The sequence below is a fragment of the Canis aureus genome, chromosome 18 (genome assembly GCF_053574225.1).
Source record: "Canis aureus isolate CA01 chromosome 18, VMU_Caureus_v.1.0, whole genome shotgun sequence".
In the NCBI taxonomy this organism is placed as follows: Eukaryota; Metazoa; Chordata; class Mammalia; order Carnivora; family Canidae; genus Canis; species Canis aureus.
Genome location: NC_135628.1, coordinates 16,953,186 through 16,975,474, shown reverse-complemented (window position 1 = coordinate 16,975,474; position 22,289 = coordinate 16,953,186). Strand labels below are relative to the sequence as shown.

At 38.7% G+C, this 22,289-nt stretch overlaps 1 protein-coding gene across 4 annotated transcripts in view; it reads left to right on the top strand.

Moving 5' to 3' along the window:
* ITPRID1 (ITPR interacting domain containing 1) overlaps positions 1-22,289 on the top strand; it is a 143,463-nt gene that overhangs the window by 25,085 nt on the left and 96,089 nt on the right. For 2 of the 4 annotated variants that reach the window (XM_077856303.1, XM_077856302.1), the window contains exon 1: positions 13,096-13,200. The exons of 1 other annotated variant lie outside the window; for it this stretch is intronic. In XM_077856303.1, the coding sequence (XP_077712429.1) occupies positions 13,147-13,200 (54 nt within the window). In that variant the 5' untranslated portion in view covers positions 13,096-13,146. Of the gene's footprint in view, positions 1-12,962; positions 13,201-22,289 lie in introns of those variants that run through there. One more of the 4 variants, XM_077856306.1, reaches the window with a different exon arrangement.

Sequence of the window (22,289 nt, the reverse complement as noted above, 5' to 3'; positions counted from 1 at the left end):
GAGGATTCTTTCCCTCTCACTCTGTCTCTCCCCCTGCTCACTCTCTCTCTCTCAAATAAATAAATGAACCTTAAAAAAAAAAAAAAAGAAGAAGAAGAAGAAGAATGAATTGGGGTGAATGGCATGTATACATTCTTTGTACTAGAAAACTTTTTATAAGTTTTTTCTAAGGATGAAATTATGTTTAAAAGCTTAAAATATGATCCCACACACATTTTCTATCCCTTTCCTCACTTTATATTTCTTTTCTGTGCTTATAATACCTGACATAATATTTATTTGATTATTTGTTAGTCTCCCTCCAGTATAATATAAACTCAATGAGACATGTTTTGTCCCAGCCATATTTCCAGCTTGGAAAATAGTACCTGGCACATAGTAAGTGTCAATATAACAAATGAATCTGTAATAACTATCCAATGAATATTCTCAAAGAGGGGTAAAGAGTGATGTTGGAAAATGAAGCTAATACAAGTGTTCATAAAGAAGAATTTTAGGAGGTAATGGTTATAAATATGTTAACAGTTATGGTGAAATTTAAGAACATGAAAGAAAAGAGAAAGTTCTGAAAGCTTCTCAGCAGAAAAATATCACCGACAGAGGAACAGTTATCCAAGAGATAGCAGATTTCTCAATTGCAACACTAGATGCAAGTATACAATGGGAGGTAATTTCAAAAGATTTAAGGAAAAGAAAATCGATTCTAGAATTTATATCCAGCTAAATTTTCACCAAACCTTGAATATTACAAAAATATTCTCAGGAATGTAAGGAATATCAGAACTAATAGCTATACAAAGAGCTTGTAAAAGAGAAATTCACATTACTTGTAATAATACATGGAAAATTCACAAAAATTATTATTAAAAATTATTTTTAAAGTATTATCCATCAATTAATTTCAAATCATCAGCATCATGGAAACTAAAACGTTTATAATTACTTTTTAAAATGTTTATGATTTTAAATATATGATCAATAATCCAGATAGGCTCAAAACAAGTGATCTAATTTATTTCAAGAAGGTAGATATAAGGCAAGAAAGTAAACCCTTAGAATGAGGAAGAGGAAATAATAAAGATTAGAGCAGAAAAAAACAGAGTATAGAATAAAAGAGCAATACAGAAGATGAATAAAACCAGAACTTTGGTCTTTTCAAAGATTTATAAACTTTAGGCATCTGGTAAGACTAATCAGAAAATTAAAAATATTTATCTGTACATTAATTATATTTGAATTGTTTAATTAATTTATTCAAAAATGGTTATCTGCAAAATATTTCAGAAAATTGAGAAATAACTATGGACAAAATGGAAAGCTTTTACAATTTATTTTTTTTTTTTTTTTTTTTATTTTATATTTTTTTTTTATTGGTGTTCAATTTACTAACATACAGAATAACACCCAGTGCCCGTCACCCATTCACTCCCACCCCCCGCCCTCCTCCCCTTCTACCACCCCTAGTTCGTTTCCCAGAGTTAGCAGTCTTTATGTTCTGTCTCCCTTTCTGATATTTCCCACACATTTCTTCTCCCTTCCCTTATTTTCCCTTTCACTATTATTTATATTCCCCAAATGAATGAGAACATATAATGTTTGTCCTTCTCCGACTGACTTACTTCACTCAGCATAATACCCTCCAGTTCCATCCACGTTGAAGCAAATGGTGGGTATTTGTCATTTCTAATAGCTGAGTAATATTCCATTGTATACATAAACCACATCTTCTTTATCCATTCATCTTTCGTTGGACACCGAGGCTCCTTCCACAGTTTGGCTATCGTGGCCATTGCTGCTAGAAACATCGGGGTGCAGGTGTCCCAGCGTTTCATTGCATTTGTATCTTTGGGGTAAATCCCCAACAGTGCAATTGCTGGGTCGTAGGGCAGGTATATTTTTAACTGTTTGAGGAACCTCCACACAGTTTTCCAGAGTGGCTGCACCAGTTCACATTCCCACCAACAGTGTATGAGGGTTCCCTTTTCTCCGCATCCTCTCCAACATTTGTTGTTTCCTGCCTTGTTAATTTTCCCCATTCTCACTGGTGTGAGGTGGTATCTCATTGTGGTTTTGATTTGTATTTCCCTGATGGCAAGTGATGCAGAGCATTTTCTCATGTGCATGTTGGCCATGTCTATGTCTTCTTCTGTGAGATTTCTGTTCATGTCTTTTGCCCATTTCATGATTGGATTGTTTGTTTCTTTGGTGTTGAGTTTAATAAGTTCTTTATAGATCTTGGAAACTAGCCCTTTATCTGATATGTCATTTGCAAATATCTTCTCCCATTCTGTAGGTTGTCTTTGAGTTTTGTTGACTGTATCCTTTGCTGTGCAAAAGCTTCTTATCTTGATGAAGTCCCAATAGTTCATTTTTGCTTTTGTTTCTTTTGCCTTCGTGGATGTATCTTGCAAGAAGTTACTATGGCCGAGTTCAAAAAGGGTGTTGCCTGTGTTCTTCTCTAGGATTTTGATGGAATCTTGTCTCACATTTAGATCTTTCATCCATTTTGAGTTTATCTTTGTGTATGGTGAAAGAGAGTGGTCTAGTTTCATTCTTCTGCATGTGGATGTCCAATTTTCCCAGCACCATTTATTGAAGAGACTGTCTTTCTTCCAATGGATAGTCTTTCCTCCTTTATCGAATATTAGTTGCCCATAAAGTTCAGGGTCCACTTCTGGATTCTCTATTCTGTTCCACTGATCTATGTGTCTGTTTTTGTGCCAGTACCACACTGTCTTGATGACCACAGCTTTGTAGTACAACCTGAAATCTGGCATTGTGATGCCCCCAGATATGGTTTTCTTTTTTAAAATTCCCCTGGCTATTCGGGGTCTTTTCTGATTCCACACAAATCTTAAAATAATTTGTTCTAACTCTCTGAAGAAAGTCCATGGTATTTTGATAGGGATTGCATTAAACGTGTATATTGCCCTGGGTAACATTGACATTTTCACAATATTAATTCTGCCAATCCATGAGCATGGAATATTTTTCCATCTCTTTGTGTCTTCCTCAATTTCTTTCAGAAGTGTTCTATAGTTTTGAGGGTATAGATCCTTTACATCTTTGGTGAGGTTTATTCCTAGGTATCTTATGCTTTTGGGTGCAATTGTAAATGGGATTGACTCCTTAATTTCTCTTTCTTCAGTCTCATTGTTAGTGTATAGAAATGCCACTGACTTCTGGGCATTGATTTTGTATCCTGCCACGCTACCGAATTGCTGTATGAGTTCTAGCAATCTTGGGGTGGAGACTTTTGGGTTTTCTATGTAGAGTATCATGTCATCGGCGAAGAGGGAGAGTTTGACTTCTTCTTTGCCAATTTGAATGCCTTTAATGTCTTTTTGTTGTCTGATTGCTGAGGCTAGGACTTCCAGTACTATGTTGAATAGCAGTGGTGAGAGTGGACATCCCTGTCTTGTTCCTGATCTTAGGGGAAAGGCTCCCAGTGCTTCCCCATTGAGAATGATATTTGCTGTGGGCTTTTCATAGATGGCTTTTAAGATGTCGAGGAATGTTCCCTCTATCCCTACACTCTGAAGAGTTTTGATCAGGAATGGATGCTGTATTTTGTCAAATGCTTTCTCTGCATCCAATGAGAGGATCATATGGTTCTTGGTTTTTCTCTTGCTGATATGATGAATCACATTGATTGTTTTACGGGTGTTGAACCAGCCTTGTGTCCCAGGGATAAATCCTACTTGGTCATGGTGAATAATTTTCTTAATGTACTGTTGGATCCTATTGGCCAGTATCTTGTTGAGAATTTTTGCATCCATGTTCATCAGGGATATTGGTCTGTAATTCTCCTTTTTGGCGGGGTCTTTGTCTGGCTTTGGAATTAAGGTGATGCTGGCTTCATAGAACGAATTTGGAAGTACTCCATCTCTTTCTATCTTTCCAAACAGCTTTAGGAGAATAGGTATGATTTCTTCTTTAAACGTTTGATAAAATTCTCCTGGGAAGCCATCTGGCCCTGGACTCTTGTGTCTTGGGAGGTTTTTGATGACTGCTTCAATTTCCTCCCTGGTTATTGGCCTGTTCAGGTTTTCTATTTCTTCCTGTTCCAGTTTTGGTAGTTTGTGGCTTTCCAGGAATGCGTCCATTTCTTCTAGATTGCCTAATTTATTGGCGTATAGCTGTTCATAATAGGTTTTTAAAATCGTTTGTATTTCCTTGGTGTTGGTAGTGATCTCTCCTTTCTCATTCATGATTTTATTAATTTGAGTCTTCTCTCTCTTCTTTTTAATAAGGCTGGCTAATGGTTTATCTATCTTATTAATTCTTTCAAAGAACCAACTCCTGGTTCTGTTGATCTGTTCCACAGTTCTTCTGGTCTCGATTTCGTTGAGTTCTGCTCGAATCTTTATTAGCTCCCTTCTTCTCTTGGGTGTAGGATCTATTTGCTGTTTTTTCTCTAGCTCCTTTATGTGTAAGGTTAGCTTTTGTATTTGAGTTCTTTCCAGTTTTTGAATGGATGCTTGTATTGCGATGTATTTCCCCCTTAGGACTGCTTTTGCTGCATCCCAAAGATTTTGAAGGGTTGTATCTTCATTCTCATTAGTTTCCATGAATCTTTTTAATTCTTCCTTAATTTCCTGGTTGACCCTTTTATCTTTTAGCAGGATGGTCCTTAACCTCCATGTGTTTGAGGTCCTTCCAAACTTCTTGTTGTGATTTAGTTCTAATTTCAAGGCATTATGGTCCGAGAATATGCAGGGGACAATCCCAATCTTTTGGTATCGGTTCAGACCCGATTTGTGACCCAATATGTGGTCTATTCTGGAGAAAGTTCCATGTGCGCTTGAGAAGAATGTGTATTCAGTTGAGTTTGGATGTAAAGTTCTGTAGATATCTGTGAAATCCATCTGGTCCAGTGTATCATTTAAAGCTCTCGTTTCTTTGGAGATGTTTTGCTTAGAAGACCTATCGAGTATAGAAAGAGCTAGATTGAAGTCACCAAGTATAAGTGTATTATTATCTAAGTATTTCTTCACTTTGGTTAATAATTGATTTATATATTTGGCAGCTCCCACATTTGGAGCATATATATTGAGGATTGTTAAGTCCTCTTGTTGAATAGATCCTTTAAGTATGATATAGTGTCCCTCTTCATCTCTCACTACAGTCTTTGGGGTAAATTTTAGTTTATCTGATATAAGGATGGCTACCCCTGCTTTCTTTTGAGGACCATTCGAATGGTAAATGGTTCTCCAACCTTTTATTTTCAGGCTGTAGGTGTCCTTCTGTCTAAAATGAGTCTCTTGTAGACAGCAAATAGATGGGTCCTGCTTTTTTATCCAGTCTGAAACCCTGCGCCTTTTGATGGGGTCATTAAGCCCGTTCACATTCAGAGTTACTATTGAGAGATATGAGTTTAGTGTCATCATGATATCTATTCAGTCTTTGTTTTTGTGGACTGTTCCACTGAACTTCTTCTTAAAGGGGAATTTTAAGAGGCCCCCTTAAAATTTCTTGCAGAGCTGGTTTGGAGGTCACATATTCTTTTAGTTGCTGCCTGTCTTGGAAGCTCTTTATCTCTCCTTCCATTTTGAATGAGAGCCTTGCTGGATAAAGTATTCTTGGTTGCATGTTCTTTTCATTTAGGACCCTGAATATATCCTGCCAGCCCTTTCTGGCCTGCCAGGTCTCTGTGGAGAGGTCTGCTGTTACCCTAATACTCCTCCCCATAAAAGTCAGGGATTTCTTGTCTCTTGCTGCTTTAAGGATCTTCTCCTTATCTTTGGAATTTGCAAGCTTCACAATTAAATGTCGAGGTGTTGAACGGTTTTTATTGATTTTAGGGGGGGATCTCTCTATTTCCTGGATCTGAATGCCTGTTTCCCTTCCCAGATTAGGAAAGTTTTCAGCTAGAATTTGTTCAAATACATATTCTGGCCCTCTGTCCCTTTCGGCGCCCTCGGGAACCCCAATTAAACGTAGGTTTTTCTTCCTCAGGCTGTCGTTTATTTCCCTTAATCTATCTTCATGGTCTTTTAATTGTTTGTCTCTTTTTTCCTCAGTTTCCCTCTTTGCTGTCAACTTGTCTTCTAGGTCACTCACTCGTTCTTCCACCTCGTTAACCCTCGTCGTTAGGACTTCTAGTTTGGATTGCATCTCATTCAATTGGTTTTTAATTTCTGCCTGATTAGCTCTAAATTCTGCAGTCATGAAGTCTCTTGAGTCCTTTATACTTTTTTCTAGAGCCACCAGTAGCTGTATAATAGTGCTTCTGAATTGGCTTTCTGACATTGAATTGTAATCCAGATTTTGTAACTCTGTGGGAGAGAGGACTGTTTCTGATTCTTTCTTTTGAGGTGAGGTTTTCCTTCTAGTCATTTTGCTCAGTGCAGAGTGGCCAAAAGCAAGTTGTATTGGGAAAAAGAGAAAAAGAGAGGAGAGAAAGAAGGAAAGAAAAGAGAAAGAGAAAAAAAAAAGGGAAGAAAAAGAAAAAAAACGAAAAAGAAAAAAAAAAAAAAAAAAAAGAAGAAAAAGAGAAAGAAAAAGAAAGGAGAAAAAAGGGGGTGGGGGAAGGAAACAAATCAAAAAGCAAAACAAAACAAAAACAAAAACAAAAACAAAAACAAACAAACAAAAAAAGAACCACCGGGGAGTATCTTCTGATTCTGTGTACTTTAAGTCCCTTGGCTTCTCCTGGAAGTTGTCCGTCCAGCTGGTGTTCTGGGGGAGGGGCCTGTTGTGCTGATTCTCAGGTGTTAGCAGTTGGGGGAGCTGCTGTGCCCCTGCCTGGTGCAGGGCTCGGTGGGGGTTGTTTACCCCGTGAGGCCGCAGGAGGAACAGCCCCAGTGGCGGGGCAGCTCTGGAAACCTGGATTCAGCTCCGGCAGGAACTCCGTCTGCAGGGCCTGGAGGCTCCGGGGCGGGGCGCTGATCTCAGCTCGGGGCAGGAGCGTCCTGGCTGTCCTGGGCCCTCCCGGCCTCTGCCTGTCCCGGGGGAGGCGGGATCCTGGGCTGTGTCCCGGCGCCCTGTGCTCCGGAGCCTGCGCTGGTGGATTCGCGCTCCCGGGCCGCAGCCCCCTCCGCGGAGCCGCCGCCCGACCCCTCCGAGCTGCTCCTGGAACCGCGCAGCCCCCTCTGCACGGAGCCTCTTCCTCTGCCGGAGCCCCTCCGAGCTGCTCCCGGGGCCGCGCAGCCCCCTCCGCGGAGCCGCCCCCGAGCCCCTTCAGCTGCTCCGGGTCCCGCCGGGTCCCGCCGTGCGCGCTGCAGCCCTTAGGGAGCTCGGCGCACTCTCCTGGGCGCGCAGTTGCTGTTACTGTCCCGGGGAGCCCGAGGGCATCCCCGCCCTCCTGGGACCTGCTCCAACTCCCAACGAGCCCCTTTCCGCCGGGAAGGTCGGTGCAGCTCCTGCTCCTCCGGGACGGGGCTCTCCTGTCCTGGGGACACTCGCCCCGGCCTCAGCCCGGCTCCTCGCGGGGCCCCTCCCCCTTGGAGGCCTTTGTTCCTTTATTTCTTTTTCCCCGTCTTCCTACCTTGATAGATGCGCGAACTCTTCTCACTGTAGCATTCCAGCTGGTCTCTCTTTGAATCTCAGGCCGAATTCATAGATTTTCAGGATAATTTGAAGGTTTTCTAGGTAGTTTGGTGGAGACAGGTGATTTGGAGACCCTGCTCCTCCGCCATCTTGCTCCTCCCCCCCAGCTTTTACAATTTAAAAGAATATTATAGACAACTACAGGCAACAATTTGAAAAGCTTGAGCCAAATGCATGGATTTCAAGAAATGTATAAAATACCAAAATTAAATATCACAAAAATAAATAGAATATATGAATAAATCCTATTTTCAAAGAAACAAAGACTTCTACCTCAACCTTGCTTTAGCAGCAGAAAGCCCCAGGCCCAGATGACTTTTAAAAGGAGTCCTATCCATTTCTAAATAAAAATCTTCTTAAAAAGAAGGAAAGGTAATTAACTAATTCATGAAGTTAGTATATTTGCAATTTCAAAGCTAGAGAATAATGAGAAATGGAAATTATATGGACATTTCACTTAAAAATAGATGAAAAGTTCAAATTAGATATTAGCTAATGGAATACTTAATGTATTTTTAAGGTAATACACCGTAATCGATGAGGATTTATCTTAGGAAAATAGACCTAAACGGAAGACTAACTCAGAGAAATTATTAGAAAACTAGAATTAGAAGGTAGTCTCCTTAACTTGATGAAATCTACATATTAAAGACACCCAGGAAACATATGCAACAGAGAAATAACAGACTTGATCCTTTTAATGTAGGAAATAGCACAAGGATACACCCTGTATCACTACCATTGCGTTGTTTAAAATAGTGTTAGAAGTTCTGACCAACGCAATGAGAAAAAAATAATTAAAGGAGAAAGAAAAAGAAAGAAAAGCTATGAAGATAGAAAGGAAAGGGACAACATAGTAAATTCTAGGACCATCTACACAGAAAGCGTGACAGAATTTTCAGAATATGGTAACCACAGAGTTCCACAAGATCCTCAGATACAAACTTAGGTACTATATGTCAATATCATTCTTCTAAACTAGTGTATTAGGGTTCTTCAGAGAAACAAAACCAATATTGTGTGTGTGTGTGTGTGTATCTGGAAATATACATCTTTCTTTCTCTCCCCCCCCCCCGTTTTCTCTTTCACTAGACAAGTATTTACAGAGACAAAGATATGAGATAGAGACATATATCTCAGTATTTATACAAAATATACACATATGTATATATTGAGATAAATAGTATCTATCTATATAGACAGAGACAGAGACAGAGAGATGAAGAGGGAGGCAGAGAGAGAGAGAGAGAGATTTGATATGTCAAGGAAAGGGCTCCACAGACAGGAGTAAGGGGAAATGGATTGATTGAAGATTGTTCAGTAGAGGTATTCAGAAAACTGGCTCACCATAGGCATAAAAAATAAGTTTGGGTCCACATTATACTGCATATTAGAGTGAACTCCAAAGGTATAAAAGACCTATGTGTTAGAGGTAAAGCTGTAAAACGAGTGTGTCTGTGGTGGTGGTGGTGGGGGGCATGATAATTTATTTAATCATTGGGTGGTGAAGTACTTCCTAAATAAGAACCCCAAAGCACAAACCAGAAGGTAAAAATTGGATTTGACAACATCAAAATTAAAGACCTCTGTTCAATGAACCGCTCTATATAGATTATGTTAACATATGGGTGGCAGATTAGGAGAACATATTTGCAACTTCAAAAACCAACAAGGGATTAATCTAGAAAATACAAGGGACTCTTATGAATCAACCAGAAACAAAAAATGAACACAGTAGAAAAATAGGCAAAGGTTATGACTCTGCAATTCAAAGAAAGGAAAGCATGGAAGGACAAAAGTATATGAAGAGATTCTCAACTTTGTTAGTGGAAGTGTAATAATAGAAGTAAAAATTGAAATAATGCAGACTTGCCACTTTCTGTCCATTTTAATGAAAATCAGATGCCACCCAGAGTGGCACTTAGCAAGTGCTTAGGAAATGAGGTCTCTCTTGAACTTTTGGTGGGAGTTTAGACAATACAACACCATTCTGGAGAACAATGTGTCAGAACTGGGTGAAATAAGGAATTCATAAACCATCTAGGGTAGGCAATGGCCTATAGAGATGAGTAAGAACAGTGAGATACTACAAGGAAAAAAAACAACAGAAAAACAACTGTATCATTCAATTCTTCTATGACATTAAACTCCTCTCGTGGTAATAAGATGTACCATGAATATTGATGTTAGCCACACTTATCTTACATTCCCACTCAAAACAACAAAAAGACAGCCCAAGACTCTGGGCCTCTCAGCTACGGTATGGCCTTCATTCTTCAAGGCTACCTGAGATCTTTAAACCTTGGAGGTATCATCCTGACTTAAAAGAGGCCCCAGGGAGCTGTGATCATTCAAAACATCATGATCCTTGATCTTAGGTATATTTATTTACACAATAACAAAGTAAAAATGTAAGCTTAGCCATATCTGAGTTATCATTCTCACTAATTCTTGACTCTAGATCAGCCTTTGTGACTTTGCCTAACAGACTCTGGTCCTGAAATCTGAGATATCTATATCTATATCTATATCTATATCTATATCTATATCTATATCTATATCTATATCATCTATATGTATATCTATCCAGACAAATTCATACACAAGGTCATGAAAGCCCAGATATGAGAGACTTGAGAAAGAATGCTCATGATTTCATTGTAGGGGATTGGGTAGCACTGGAGCCCAACTGAGGTCCTCTCAGGGGTGAAAAGGAGAAGTAAAATTGAGTTGAGTTCTATATGGTGAGTAGGAACTCTACAAACAAAAAGTGGAGGGAAGTTCTATCTGACAGAGGAAGGAAGCATCATCTACATGGATGTGATGTATGAGAAAAACAAAAAACAGAAATGATCTTTCAGGTTCTTCAGACAAGTACAATTGTGAGTAAGTGGGTGATATGGTCAGATCACTACTAGCTGTGAGCATAGACTGGAATGAGAGGAAGTAAGGAGGCAAGAAGACCAGCAAGGGAGCTGATACAACCCAGAAATGTCTAGGCTTAAACAGATAGTAGTGGTGGAGACAGAGGGAAAGATAAATTTGAGAGGAGTTAAGGAAGAAGAATTAATAAGGCTTGGTTGTGATGGGAATGAGGAAGAAGGGAAAAATCTAAATCTAAATCCCTACATGTCTGGCTTGGAGTTTGTGAACAAAAATTATGAAGTCACTGGCTCTGCTGTCCAGAATCTTCAAGTTCAGTTGGGGAAGAAAGCCACATAGACAAGTGATATGGTAGTAAAATTGAAAAGTATAGTAATGTCATCAGGGAAGGGAGATTAATTAGTTGCCTTGGGCGGCGTATTGGCTATAGTTAAGAGTATAGACTCTGGAGCCAACTACTAGGGTTTTAATCCCAATTCTTCCTCTGAGAGGTTGTATTTATTCCTTAATGTTTCCACATCTCAGGTTACCCATCTGCAAAATGGGAATAACAGTAGCACCTATAATGCAGGTCTGGTGTAAGGTTTTAATTAGGACAGTGTTAGGGACATAGACAATGTTTAAACTGGAGGCTAAGGCATGTCCTTGAGGCAGTATGATATTGTAAGAAAGGAGTTCAGACTTAGAGGTAGAAGCAGATGTTGTAGTTCAGGAGTTCAGGTCATGTGACCTTGGACAAAGCAAGCCACCTTTCTGAGTCTTAGCTTCTTACGTGTTAAATACCGAAGGAAAAAAAAGTCTTTCCTGCCCTGGATATCCAACAAGTCTTTAGAAACAAGGTAAAATAATAGATGCATTTAATGAAGCTGTAAAGCCAATACTAATGGAGCAAATTACAATCATTAATGTGATTTCACAGGGGGAAGAAATGCTAACAATAGAATGTACTTGCTGTTTCAAGGGTTTGCCAGTCTGTGGGAACAGGGAAATATCAAGGACGGAGATCTGACCTAGGGATAGAATTACCAATTCATTCCACCTTCCTTTCAGGGTTCTTATGACAATTAACTTGCCAAGTTTCAACCGCAAGACCATATGTTTACTGGATCACGTGGGGAAATGTGGTTTATTCTGATTATTTGTTTGTATTAACATTATTAGTGCAGTGCTTCGTTTATTATGTTGGCCCTAATTCAATCTGTCAGGCCGCTTCACAGCGCATAAAGTGTAAAAATATTCCAAATGCAAGTGATTTTTAAAATAGGAGAACCCTAAACTCACCTCCTCCTGAGCAGAACTTGTTAGCCGTCACTTTGGACTCTACAGAGTGGTAGTCCTTCTGATTGTTATCCTGACCCTTTCCAAAGTCTTGTAGATCCTTTGGAAGTGCCAAAGAGTAGTCACGTGCTAATGATGGTTTTAATATTTAATGTATTTTAATTATTCTAATTATGTGGAAGCTGGTATTCAGTGACCTAATTTAAGGTAGGTCGTTTGAGCAACCAGACCACCCATTTTCTGAGCACATGGAGTATCTAAATATACATCAAACTCCTCCCTTCAAAGCTTCTCTCTCGCAATGACAAATAGTATGTTAAGTTCCACTAGTAAAGTGTAGAATTATTATGGTACCCAAATTCACAATTCTTATTTCCGATGTTGTAAATCAGCCCATCAGGTGACGCTTCCTAGTTCTTTGGTCTCATATCTCCTTTTGCTTCCACATACTCTGTTTCAGCCCATTTGGGGAACTTTGTAGTTCCCCAAATGTATCATCCTATTCAATAATTTTGCACCTTGGGGATCCCTGGGTGGCTCAGCGGTTTAGTACCTGCCTTTGGCCCAGAGCGTGATCCTGGAGTCCCGGGATCGAGTCCCAGCATCGGGCTCCCTACATGGAGCCTGCTTCTCCCTCTGCCTGTGTCTCTGCCTCTCTCTCTCTCTCTCTCTCTCTCTCTCTCTCTCTCTCTCTGTCTCTCATGAATAAATAAATAAAATCTTAAAAACAAATAATTTCGTACCTTTGTATGCTGTTCTCTCTGCCTTCAACCTGCTTCCCACTGCCCCAGGCCTAGCTCAACCCTCATTTTTCCGGAAAACTCCTACTCATGCTTCAAAACTCAATGCAGACACTACTCGGTGAAGCCTTCCCAAATTCCCGGTTGAGAATATGTCCCCTCTCCCTCTGTGTCCTCAACGTCCCTCCATGAGAGTTACAGATTGTGACCCCCAAAAGGCTGCAAGATCCTTGGGGAGAGGAGAGTGATTTGTTTTTCATGTCTCCTTTCCCTAGCCCTGGGCCTGGCACAAGGTAGACCTCCCAGAACCTTGCAGTGCCCAGGCGTATAGAAAGTCTCCTCTAATTTGGCTCATCTGTCTGAAGGAGCCCCACTATCTCAGTCCCCTGTTTTGAATATTTCCTGATATAAAATAGATCAGTAAAACAGGTTTTTCCTTGGGACAATGGGCGTGGATTATGAAAATGTTATGCAAGATTAGTCAAATGCTATACTGCTTCCTTCAGGAACTGTCCAGGTACACAACTGACAGTTCAGGAGTGGTGCTTTTGTTGTGGATGGATGGGGGCCAGTGGAGGGGGCTGTGACGATCGGCTTCTTTAGGGGATGGGCTTTCCTTGTCCCCTGAGCTCTACTCCAACGGGCAAAGGTAAGACTGTTTGTCAAGAACTTTTCTTTGTGCCTCAGCATCCTGATGACTAAAAGAAGTGACACAGAAAGCCTGCTTGCTCTTTCCCTTTTCCTATTTGTAAGTACTTTTTTATTTATAAGTATTTATATGTTTATTTTGACTGTGAGCAAGCTAACAGGCTTGAGTTGAGTTCAGGTGACATTGGTGAGAGTGCTGCAGTCGTTAGAAACGAGTAGAACAATGAGAAATGCTGCCTGTGGTACAGTGGCTGGGAGTTCCCTGAGGGGGAGACAGAGGAGAATTAAGTCTCAGTCTCTCTGTGGGTGGGGGAAGGTCACTGATAATAATAATCTAGAGCTGGGGCTCCGAATTAACAAGTAAACAGTGTGGTCATGAGGGCTAGCCGATTCCAGGGGAGGGGAGAGAGAAAGAGAGAGAAGAGAGTGAAGTCTGGGAGATAAGAACCCCTTGGAAGCATGATGCTCCATTTCCGGTTTCCAGATGGTGATATTTTTGTGGGAGGATATCATTCAGAACAATGTTCAGCGTGCCCTACTCAGAATGTTTTGCTACCTCATCTTTAACTGATATAGTTGTTAATTAAGGAAACATGCTAAAACTAATGAAATTGAATGCTCTGATAGAACAATAGATTTATACATATATATTTATATATCAACATATGGAAATACAATTGCATTTATTTTATATGTGTGTGTGTGTGTGTGTCTGTCTGTCTGTCTGTCTTGCTATATAATAAAAGTAACTATTTTCAGCAGATAATTTTTCTAAAGTCAGCACAGGGCTCCCTCTCACTTCTGCTGGTTCTGGTTTCACCATTACTGGGGTACTCAGGAGAGAGGGAAGTGCTCTAGTAATTGTTTATTCATGTTTGATAACATGTTGTTAAATAATAACCTTCCTGGGCCACTCCCCCAAGTCCTCCAAGATAAGAGATCAAGAAGTAAGAGAGTTTGGGGGGAAAGGATTTTTTTTTTTTTAAAGGAAATAGCTGTAGGGCTGCTTTTTCATTCCTTTTTGGTACTTCTCCACTGAAAAATACATGGAGTGATAAACACAACGAGACAATCTGCTTTCTGCAGCAAAGTAAGAAATGGAGAGAAATAAATGATGATGTGTCCATACAATGGTCAACTATGTGGCCACTAAAAAGTAACTCAAGTCTAAGTGCTTGGTCATGGCATCACTTCCAACAGGTGTTTACAGATGAAAAATCCTGGAGGACAAAATTGGCAACACTTTCAATAATGATTACTTCACAAGATTGAGAAAATGGGAACATTTTCTCACTTCATGTTATATACATTGTGTTGTTCAAAATGTTGGTAATGAGCCGAAGTGATACATTCCTTATGCAAAGAAAAAAATGACTGAAGGAAGAAAGATGAAAGAGAGAATGAGGAAATCAGGGCACAAACCGAGGTGTGCTCTTTTGCAGATGGGGTTAATTGTTTGCTATTTCATGTTATAAGATGCCAGAGACATGCATTAAGAAAAAATAGAATAGAATAAATAGATAGATGATAGATAGATAGATAGAGATTATATTAGTCAATCCTTAATAAATTATGTTGCTAATAATATACTAGGCTCCTAATTAAACATTGAACTTTTAATCAATTCGATATAATATTGATAAAAAGGGACATTGGGGAAGGAAGGGGAGTACTTTGGGAATTTAATTTTATTTTCCAATAAAAGGAAAAGAAGGAGCTGGATTCCCAAAACCATGGGGCACACAAAATAAATTGAACGAGTGACAGAGAATCATCCAGACATAGGATTGGACAAGAAGAGAGAGGGAGGCCAGAAGATTAATAGTAAATCCTTTTTAATAAGCTTCATATTTTATAATGTGCTTAATGTTTCATCACCTTAGGGTCTTAGTGGAACTTTAGGTACTTTTTCAGAGGTCTTTTGGTATGTGTTTATAGGTTCTAGAAAATAAGAATTAAAAATATTTTCCAGAAGAGATTTAGTAAGTTAAACTCTTTGTGCAAAAACCCCACCCAAATTATATGATCTTGTTTGTTTTCTGCTCATTTATTCCTATTAAGTCTATGAAGTTCAATTTTGCCTCTTACTATATAATTTAAGACACCCTAGCTATCTTTCAAATCTCATTAGAGAAAATCTCAGGGATGGTGGGGTATAGTATAAGGATGGCAAGAGTTGTGGTTGAGTCAGAGATGGCAAAGCTCAGAAAAAAGCAAGCCACCCACTCTAAGTGACAGAGATAGTAGAGGGTGGAGCCCAGATTGAAATCTAAGTCTGTCTCACCAAAGCTATACTCTTAAGAAAAAAAAATTTGCCTGATACAAAAGTATCATATGCTCTCACATAGCCATAATTAGAACCTCATGTATCCTTTTACCCTATCTAAAAGGGCAATCTTTATAGAAATGACAAAGCAATGACTTCTCTGGGACAAGATGTGACTGGTACCAAAGGTGCCTGACTCAGAGGTTGCATGAAAATAGGGCTCCATACAAGAGGTGTCCACTCCACTGGCTAGGAAAAGAAAGATGGACATACACGAGATAGAATAATGGCCCCCATAGCAAATCTCAACATATTACCTTACGTATCAAAAAGGACTTCATAGATTTGAATAAGAGTCTTGAGATGGGACGATTATCTGGAATTATCTGGGTGTATGTAGGGTGATCACAGGGTCCTTATTAGAGAGAAGCAGGAGAGTCAGAATTGGAAAAGGAGATGTGATAACACAGGCAGAGGGTCCTTGTCACAGAGATCTGAAGACACTACCCTGCTGGCCTTGAAGCTGGTGGAAGCAGCCCTGAGCCAAGCAATGCAGGCAGCCTCTAGAAGCTGGGAAAGGCAAGTAAATGGATCCTCCCCCCAAAGCCCCCAGAATGGAATGCAACCTTGCTAACTAACACCTTGATTTGAGCCCGGTGACACTGATTTTGGACCTCTGACCTCCAAAACTGTAAGATAATCAATGTGTGTTGTCTTAAAGCTAAGTTTGTAGTAATTTGTTACAGATCAATAGGAACCCACTGTAATAGGCTTTTTTGCTGAACTTAATGTCTCAAGCCGTCAGAGTTACTGAGGGACAGGAGGACAGGAGTGGGAGAGCTGGAGATTATTGCTGATTAAGACAGAGCAGGATCACTGATGCTGGAAAGGCCTCAGAGTTTGACTTTCAGATGTGTAGTCAGTGATTCGTGCTTTTCCATCATTCTTCTCTAATCTCGGGTTCAAGGAATAAGCAGCACAATTCGAGGGACACATATACAGCAATATGCTCACTTCATCACACAGGATATTTTCTGCTTTGTGTAGAAAATTAAAAAAAAAAGATTTTCACTAAGATCTTGCAAAATAATTATCCTCGTATTTAATCCTTTCATATTTTAACCATTACGGTTTGTTCAGGCATTTGTAAATTTTCAAAGACAAATTTAACTGCAAATAATAAATTATTTAAAACTTACAGAAAAAGACTTTCTGAACCAATTCCCAAAGAGCAGACATTTCCTGAATCTCAATCTTCCATCATCTTCCAGAAGATGCAAAAGAAGAATTTGGGCAAGTCACATAATCTCCCCAGAGTTCCTATTTTGTGAATTTATGCCCAATTCATTGAGATGGGAAAAGAATCTTGAATCCTAGATCTGGAAGGAACCCCAGTGATGGCAGCAGCCCACATTTTTCATTTTTCATGTGAGGAAACTAGAGCAGCTACTCGTCCCAGATTTTACACCGAACTGCCCTCTGCCTGTGTCCCTAAGGACGTAGTCTACCAGACTCTCCACAGGTGCTAGCAGTGCAGACATTTTTTTTCCTTGAGAATTTTGTAATCTCAGAAGAAAGACAGACAAAAACATAAATGCATAAGATGGCTTCTTATAAAGGCAATGACAGAGGTCAGGACAGGGTGCTAATAGAGCTTGGAGCAGGGACACACAGCCGGGCATCACTCATCATGGAGAGCTACTGATTTTAAAAACTTAAACTTCAATTAACTTTCTTTTAGTTTACAAAAATAATTGTGTCCTTGGTAAATTGCTTTTAAAATACTGTCAAATAGGGGCACATGGGTAGCTCAGCCGGTTAAGCATCTGTCTTCAGCTCAGGTCATGATCCTAGGGTCCTGGGATAGAGTCCCATGTTGGGCTCCCTGCTCAGTGGTGAGTCCACTTCCCCTACTGCCCCTTCCTCTGCTTGTGCTCTCTCTCTCTCTCTCTGAAATAAATAAATAAATTATTTTTAAAAATACTGTCAAATAAAATGAAGAAAATTAAAATTGTCCATAATCAGAGATTATAGAGTCCAGAGACTATAATGCTACTATATCTCTAAATATATATATATATTGTTTTGAATCTCTCTCAATATATGTATAATTTTAATGGATAATATATATATATATATATATATATATATATACACATGTATCTATTAGCACACTATCAAAAATATCCTACTTTATTTTTTTTTAATTTTTATTTATTTGTGATAGTCACAGAGAGAGAGAGAGAATGAGGTAGAGACACAGGCAGAGGGAGAAGCAGGCTCCATGCACCGGGAGCCCGATGTGGGATTCGATCCCGGGTCTCCAGGATCGCGCCCTGGGCCAAAGGCAGGCGCCAAACTGCTGCGCCACCCAGGGATCCCAAAAATATCCTACTTTAAAGTCACTGTATTTCAGCATTGAAATGGATATACTAAATGCCATGTAGGTCAATTTCCACATAAATGAAACTTTTTATTTATTATTAGTTTTAGATTTATAGAAAAATTGCAAAGGTAGTACAGTTTCCCGTATCTACTTTTCCTTGTTATTAACATCTTATATTAGTGTGGTATATTTGTTATAATTAATGAAAAAATATTGATACATTATTATTAACTAAAGCCCATATTTTAAATTTCTTTAGTTTTTACCTAGTGTTCTTTTTTTCTGTTCCATGATCCCATGTGGAACACCACATTACATTTTGTTGGCATATCTTCTTAGGCGCCTCTTGACTGACAGTTTTTTAGACTTTCCTTGTTTTTGATGACTTTGACACTTTTTTAAAAGAATATTGACCAGATATTTTGTAGACTGTCCCCTAGTTGGAATTTGTCTGGTGGTCTGTCTCATGATTGGAGTGGGGCTATGAGTATGGGTGAGGAAGCTCCCAGAAATAAAGCAGCATCCTTCTCATGCCGAATCAGAGGTACGTAACTTCAACATGACATGATTTCTGATTCTAACTTTGATCATCCTGCTCAGATTCTGTTTGTCTGGTATCTCTACTGTAAAGTTACCCCCCTCACACACACACACACACACCTTATATATACTTCACTCTCTGAAAGAAAGTCACTGTGCATAGCCCACATCCAAGGAGTGGGAAGTTAGAAGGTGGCTTATCGACCTGAATTATTTGGACTTCTTTTGCATGGGAGGTTTGTCTATTTTCCCACAATTATTTATTTATTCAATCATTTATTTGTATCAGTGAGAACTCATGGCTACTGATATTAAACTTTTGGTTATGATCTATGTTTTATTTAGTATGTGCTCAAATTGTACCAGCTTTGGCCATTTAGGAGCTTTTTCAGCTGGCTTTTGGATCTCTGACGTACTGCATCAGTGTGTGTGTGTGTGTGTGTGTGTGTGTGTGTGTGTGTGTAGCACTTCCTTACCTTCTGGCACTGTCAGGAGCTTAAGTTCATGTTTTATATTTCCTGCTCTAGCCCTAAAATCAGCCATCTCTCAAGGAGCATTGGCTCCTTTTATTGGAGAAGGGTATCAGAAACCAAGATCTGGGTACTAGCCATGCTTATTAACGGCAGGGTGTTTTGCTTCTAGGCCCTCTCAGCTGACAGAGGGAGGAAATAGATACGTGTATGCCGACCCATGTGTACAGACATACCTATAAGCATGTCTGTATGTAACCCGCTGTACCTACAGTAAGCTAATCATGAGCTAACACTGATGTCTCCAAGTCCAATCCATTACCACGTGGGTCACTGCAGCCTCTTCCCCTTGCTTGTTTGTAAATTTCCACTCCAACTGTGAGAAATCCAGCTCCCGGATTTGTGTCTTTTCCCTTTTATTCTGTTAGCCTGGCTAGAGATTTTCCCTTTCATCAATCATTTCAAAGAACAGGTTTTGGTTTCATTAATTTTTCTCTAGTGTTTTTCTGTTTTCAACTTCATTGATTCTCACTCTCCTTTTTATTATCTCTTTTTTTTTTTTTTTTCTCCTGCTTACTGAGGCTTATGTTGCTCTTCTTCCCTCTTTTCCTAAGGTAGAAGTTTGGTTTATTGATTTTAGATCTTTTTTTTTTTTTTCCTAAAATAGATGCTATCAGTTCCCTTCTAAGCATGGCTTTCGTAATTTTGCGTTTTCATTTTCATTTAGTTCAAAATATTTTAAGATTTATCTTGAGATTTCTTCTTTAGAATTAGAATTGTGTTGAATTGTGTTGTCCAATCTCTATTTTGAAATTTCCCAGGTTTTTTCTGTTATTAATTTCTAGGTTGATTCCATTGCACATGAGAACATGTTTTGTGTGATTTCTAGTCTTGTAAATGTGTTACGTCTTTCAATTTATCTAGTCTTGTAAATGTATTTTATAGCCCAGAATGTGGTCAATTTTGTTGAATATCCTATGTGAGCTTGAGAAGAATGTATATTCCTCAGTAGTTGAATGCAGGTTTCTATAAATGTTATTTGGATCAAGTTGGTTAACTGGTGTTGTTCAGGCTGTCAAACTTTTACTGATTTTTGCCTACTCTGTGTATTGGTTACTAAAAGAGGAGTACTGAAGCCTGCAACTGTAACAGTAAATTTGTCTATTTCTCTTTTAAGCTATTGTCAGTTTTCACATCATGCATTTTGATGCTCTTGTGTTAGGTGTACACACAAGATTGTCATGTGTCATGTCTTCTTGGAGAATTTCTACCTTTATCATTATATAATGTCCATCTTTATCCCTGATACTCTCCTTGGCTCTGCAGTCAACTTTGAAATAAATATGGCTAATTCAGCTTTCTTTTGATTAGTGTGGTATCCCTTTCTCCATCCCTTTTACTTTTAATTTATCTGAGTCCTTATATTTAAAGTGCATTTCTTATAGACAGCATATAATTAGGGCTAGTTTTTTTTTATCCACTCTGACAGTATTTTTTTTTAACTGGTGTATTTAGACCATACACATTTAAAGGAATTATTGATATAATTAGATTAGTATCTACTGTGTTAGTAATTGTTTTCTCTATTGGTTGTACTTGTTCTTCATTTCCCTCCCCCCCTTTTTCTGTTTTCTTTGTTTTTTTTTTTTTAATTTTTATTTATTTATGATAGTCACACACACAGAGAGAGAGAGAGAGGCAGAGACATAGGCAGAGGGAGAAGCAGGCTCCATGCACCGGGAGCCCGACATGGGATTCAATCCCGGGTCTCCAGGATCGAGCCCTGGGTCAAAGGCAGGCGCCAAACCGCTGCGCCACCCAGGGATCCCTGCTTTCTTTGGTTTTATTGAGCATTTTATATGATTATATATTTCTTCTCTTAGCTTGTATTATATTTATTCTAAAACATGTTTAGTGATTTCACTAGAGTTTACAATACCTATTTTAAATTAATCTACATGCACTTTTAATTTTCTTAAGATTCATTAATTTATTTTTTTTAGAGAGAGAGAAAGAGAGCACACAGGAGAGGACAGAGGGAGAGAGAGAAAGAAACTTAAGCAGACTCCATGCTGAGCATGGAGGCCATGTGGGGCTTGATCTCACAACCCTGAGATCATGGCCTGAGCCAAAACCAAGAGTCCAATGTTTAACCGACTATGACACCCAGGAGCCCCTAAAAATTCGCTTTTAAATAACTATACCACTTCATGTATAATACAGATGCCTTACAATGGAATATTCCCAATTTCTTCCCCCATCCCATTTGTGATATTACTGGTATTCATTCCAGCTATCTGTATACTATAACCACCCAATACATTGTTACTATTATTACTTCAAACCGTTTTAATTAAGATCAACTAAGAATAGCAAAAACTAGACATTTTTTTATTCTCCCATGATCTCTTTTAAAAATCTGGATTTTTGGCCTATATCGTTTTCCTTCTACCTGAAGAAATTCTCTTAATATTTGCTACAAGACAGGTGATGAATTTTGCCAATTTTTTTGTTTCTGAGAATGTTTTTAATTTTTCCTTCACATTTGAAGGATAATTTCACTGGATAGAGTTCTAATTTGATGGGATTTTCTTCATTCACTATTTGAAATATTTACTTTGCTCTCATTTTGCTTATATGGCCTCTGGTGAGAAGTCTGCTATAATTCTTACCCTGTTCCTTTGTAGGTACATTTCCCCTTCTCTGGTTCCTTTCAAAATTTTCTTTTTCACTTTTAGTTTTCTATGGTTTGAAAATGCTATACCTTGGTGTGGTTTCCTCATATTAATCCTGTCTGGTGCCTTCTGAATTTCCTAAATCTGTGGTTTGGAGTCTGTTGTTAATTTTGGGAAGTTCTCGGCTATTATTTAAATATTTTTTTCTGCTCTGTTCTCTTCTCTTTCTGATACTGAAACTGTATATGGCACGTCTTAGAATTGTTCCATAGTTCTTGAATGTTCTGTTTTAGAGTTCATTCTTTTTCCTCTTTGCCTTTTCAGTTTGGAAAGTTGCTCCTGGCCAACTTTAAGCTCACTGATTCTTTCCACTGCTGTGTGAGTCTACTAATGATTTCATCAAATGCATTCTTCATTTCTGTTGAAATATTTTTTTTTTATTTCTAGACTTTCTTTTTGATTTTTTTCTTAAAGTTTCCATCTCTCTGCTCCAACTTTATTTGCATGCTGTCTGCTTTTTCCATTATACCCTTAACATATTAATCATAATTATTTTACAATCTTTACCTGATCGTGCCAACATCTGTGTCATATCTGAGTTTGGTTCTAATGATTGTGTTGTCTTTTCAGACTGTGCTTTTTGTTTTTTTGCCTTTGATATGTTTTGTAAATTTTTGTTAAAAGTCATGCATGTTGTATCAGGTAATAGGAGGTAAGTAGCCTTTAATGTGAGAATTTATGTTAATCTGATTAGGAGTTGGACTATGTTTAATGTTTGTGATAGCTCTACATACCAGAGATTTCAAATTCCTCTAGTATCCTTGTTTTTATCTTCTATCTTGTTGACTTTGG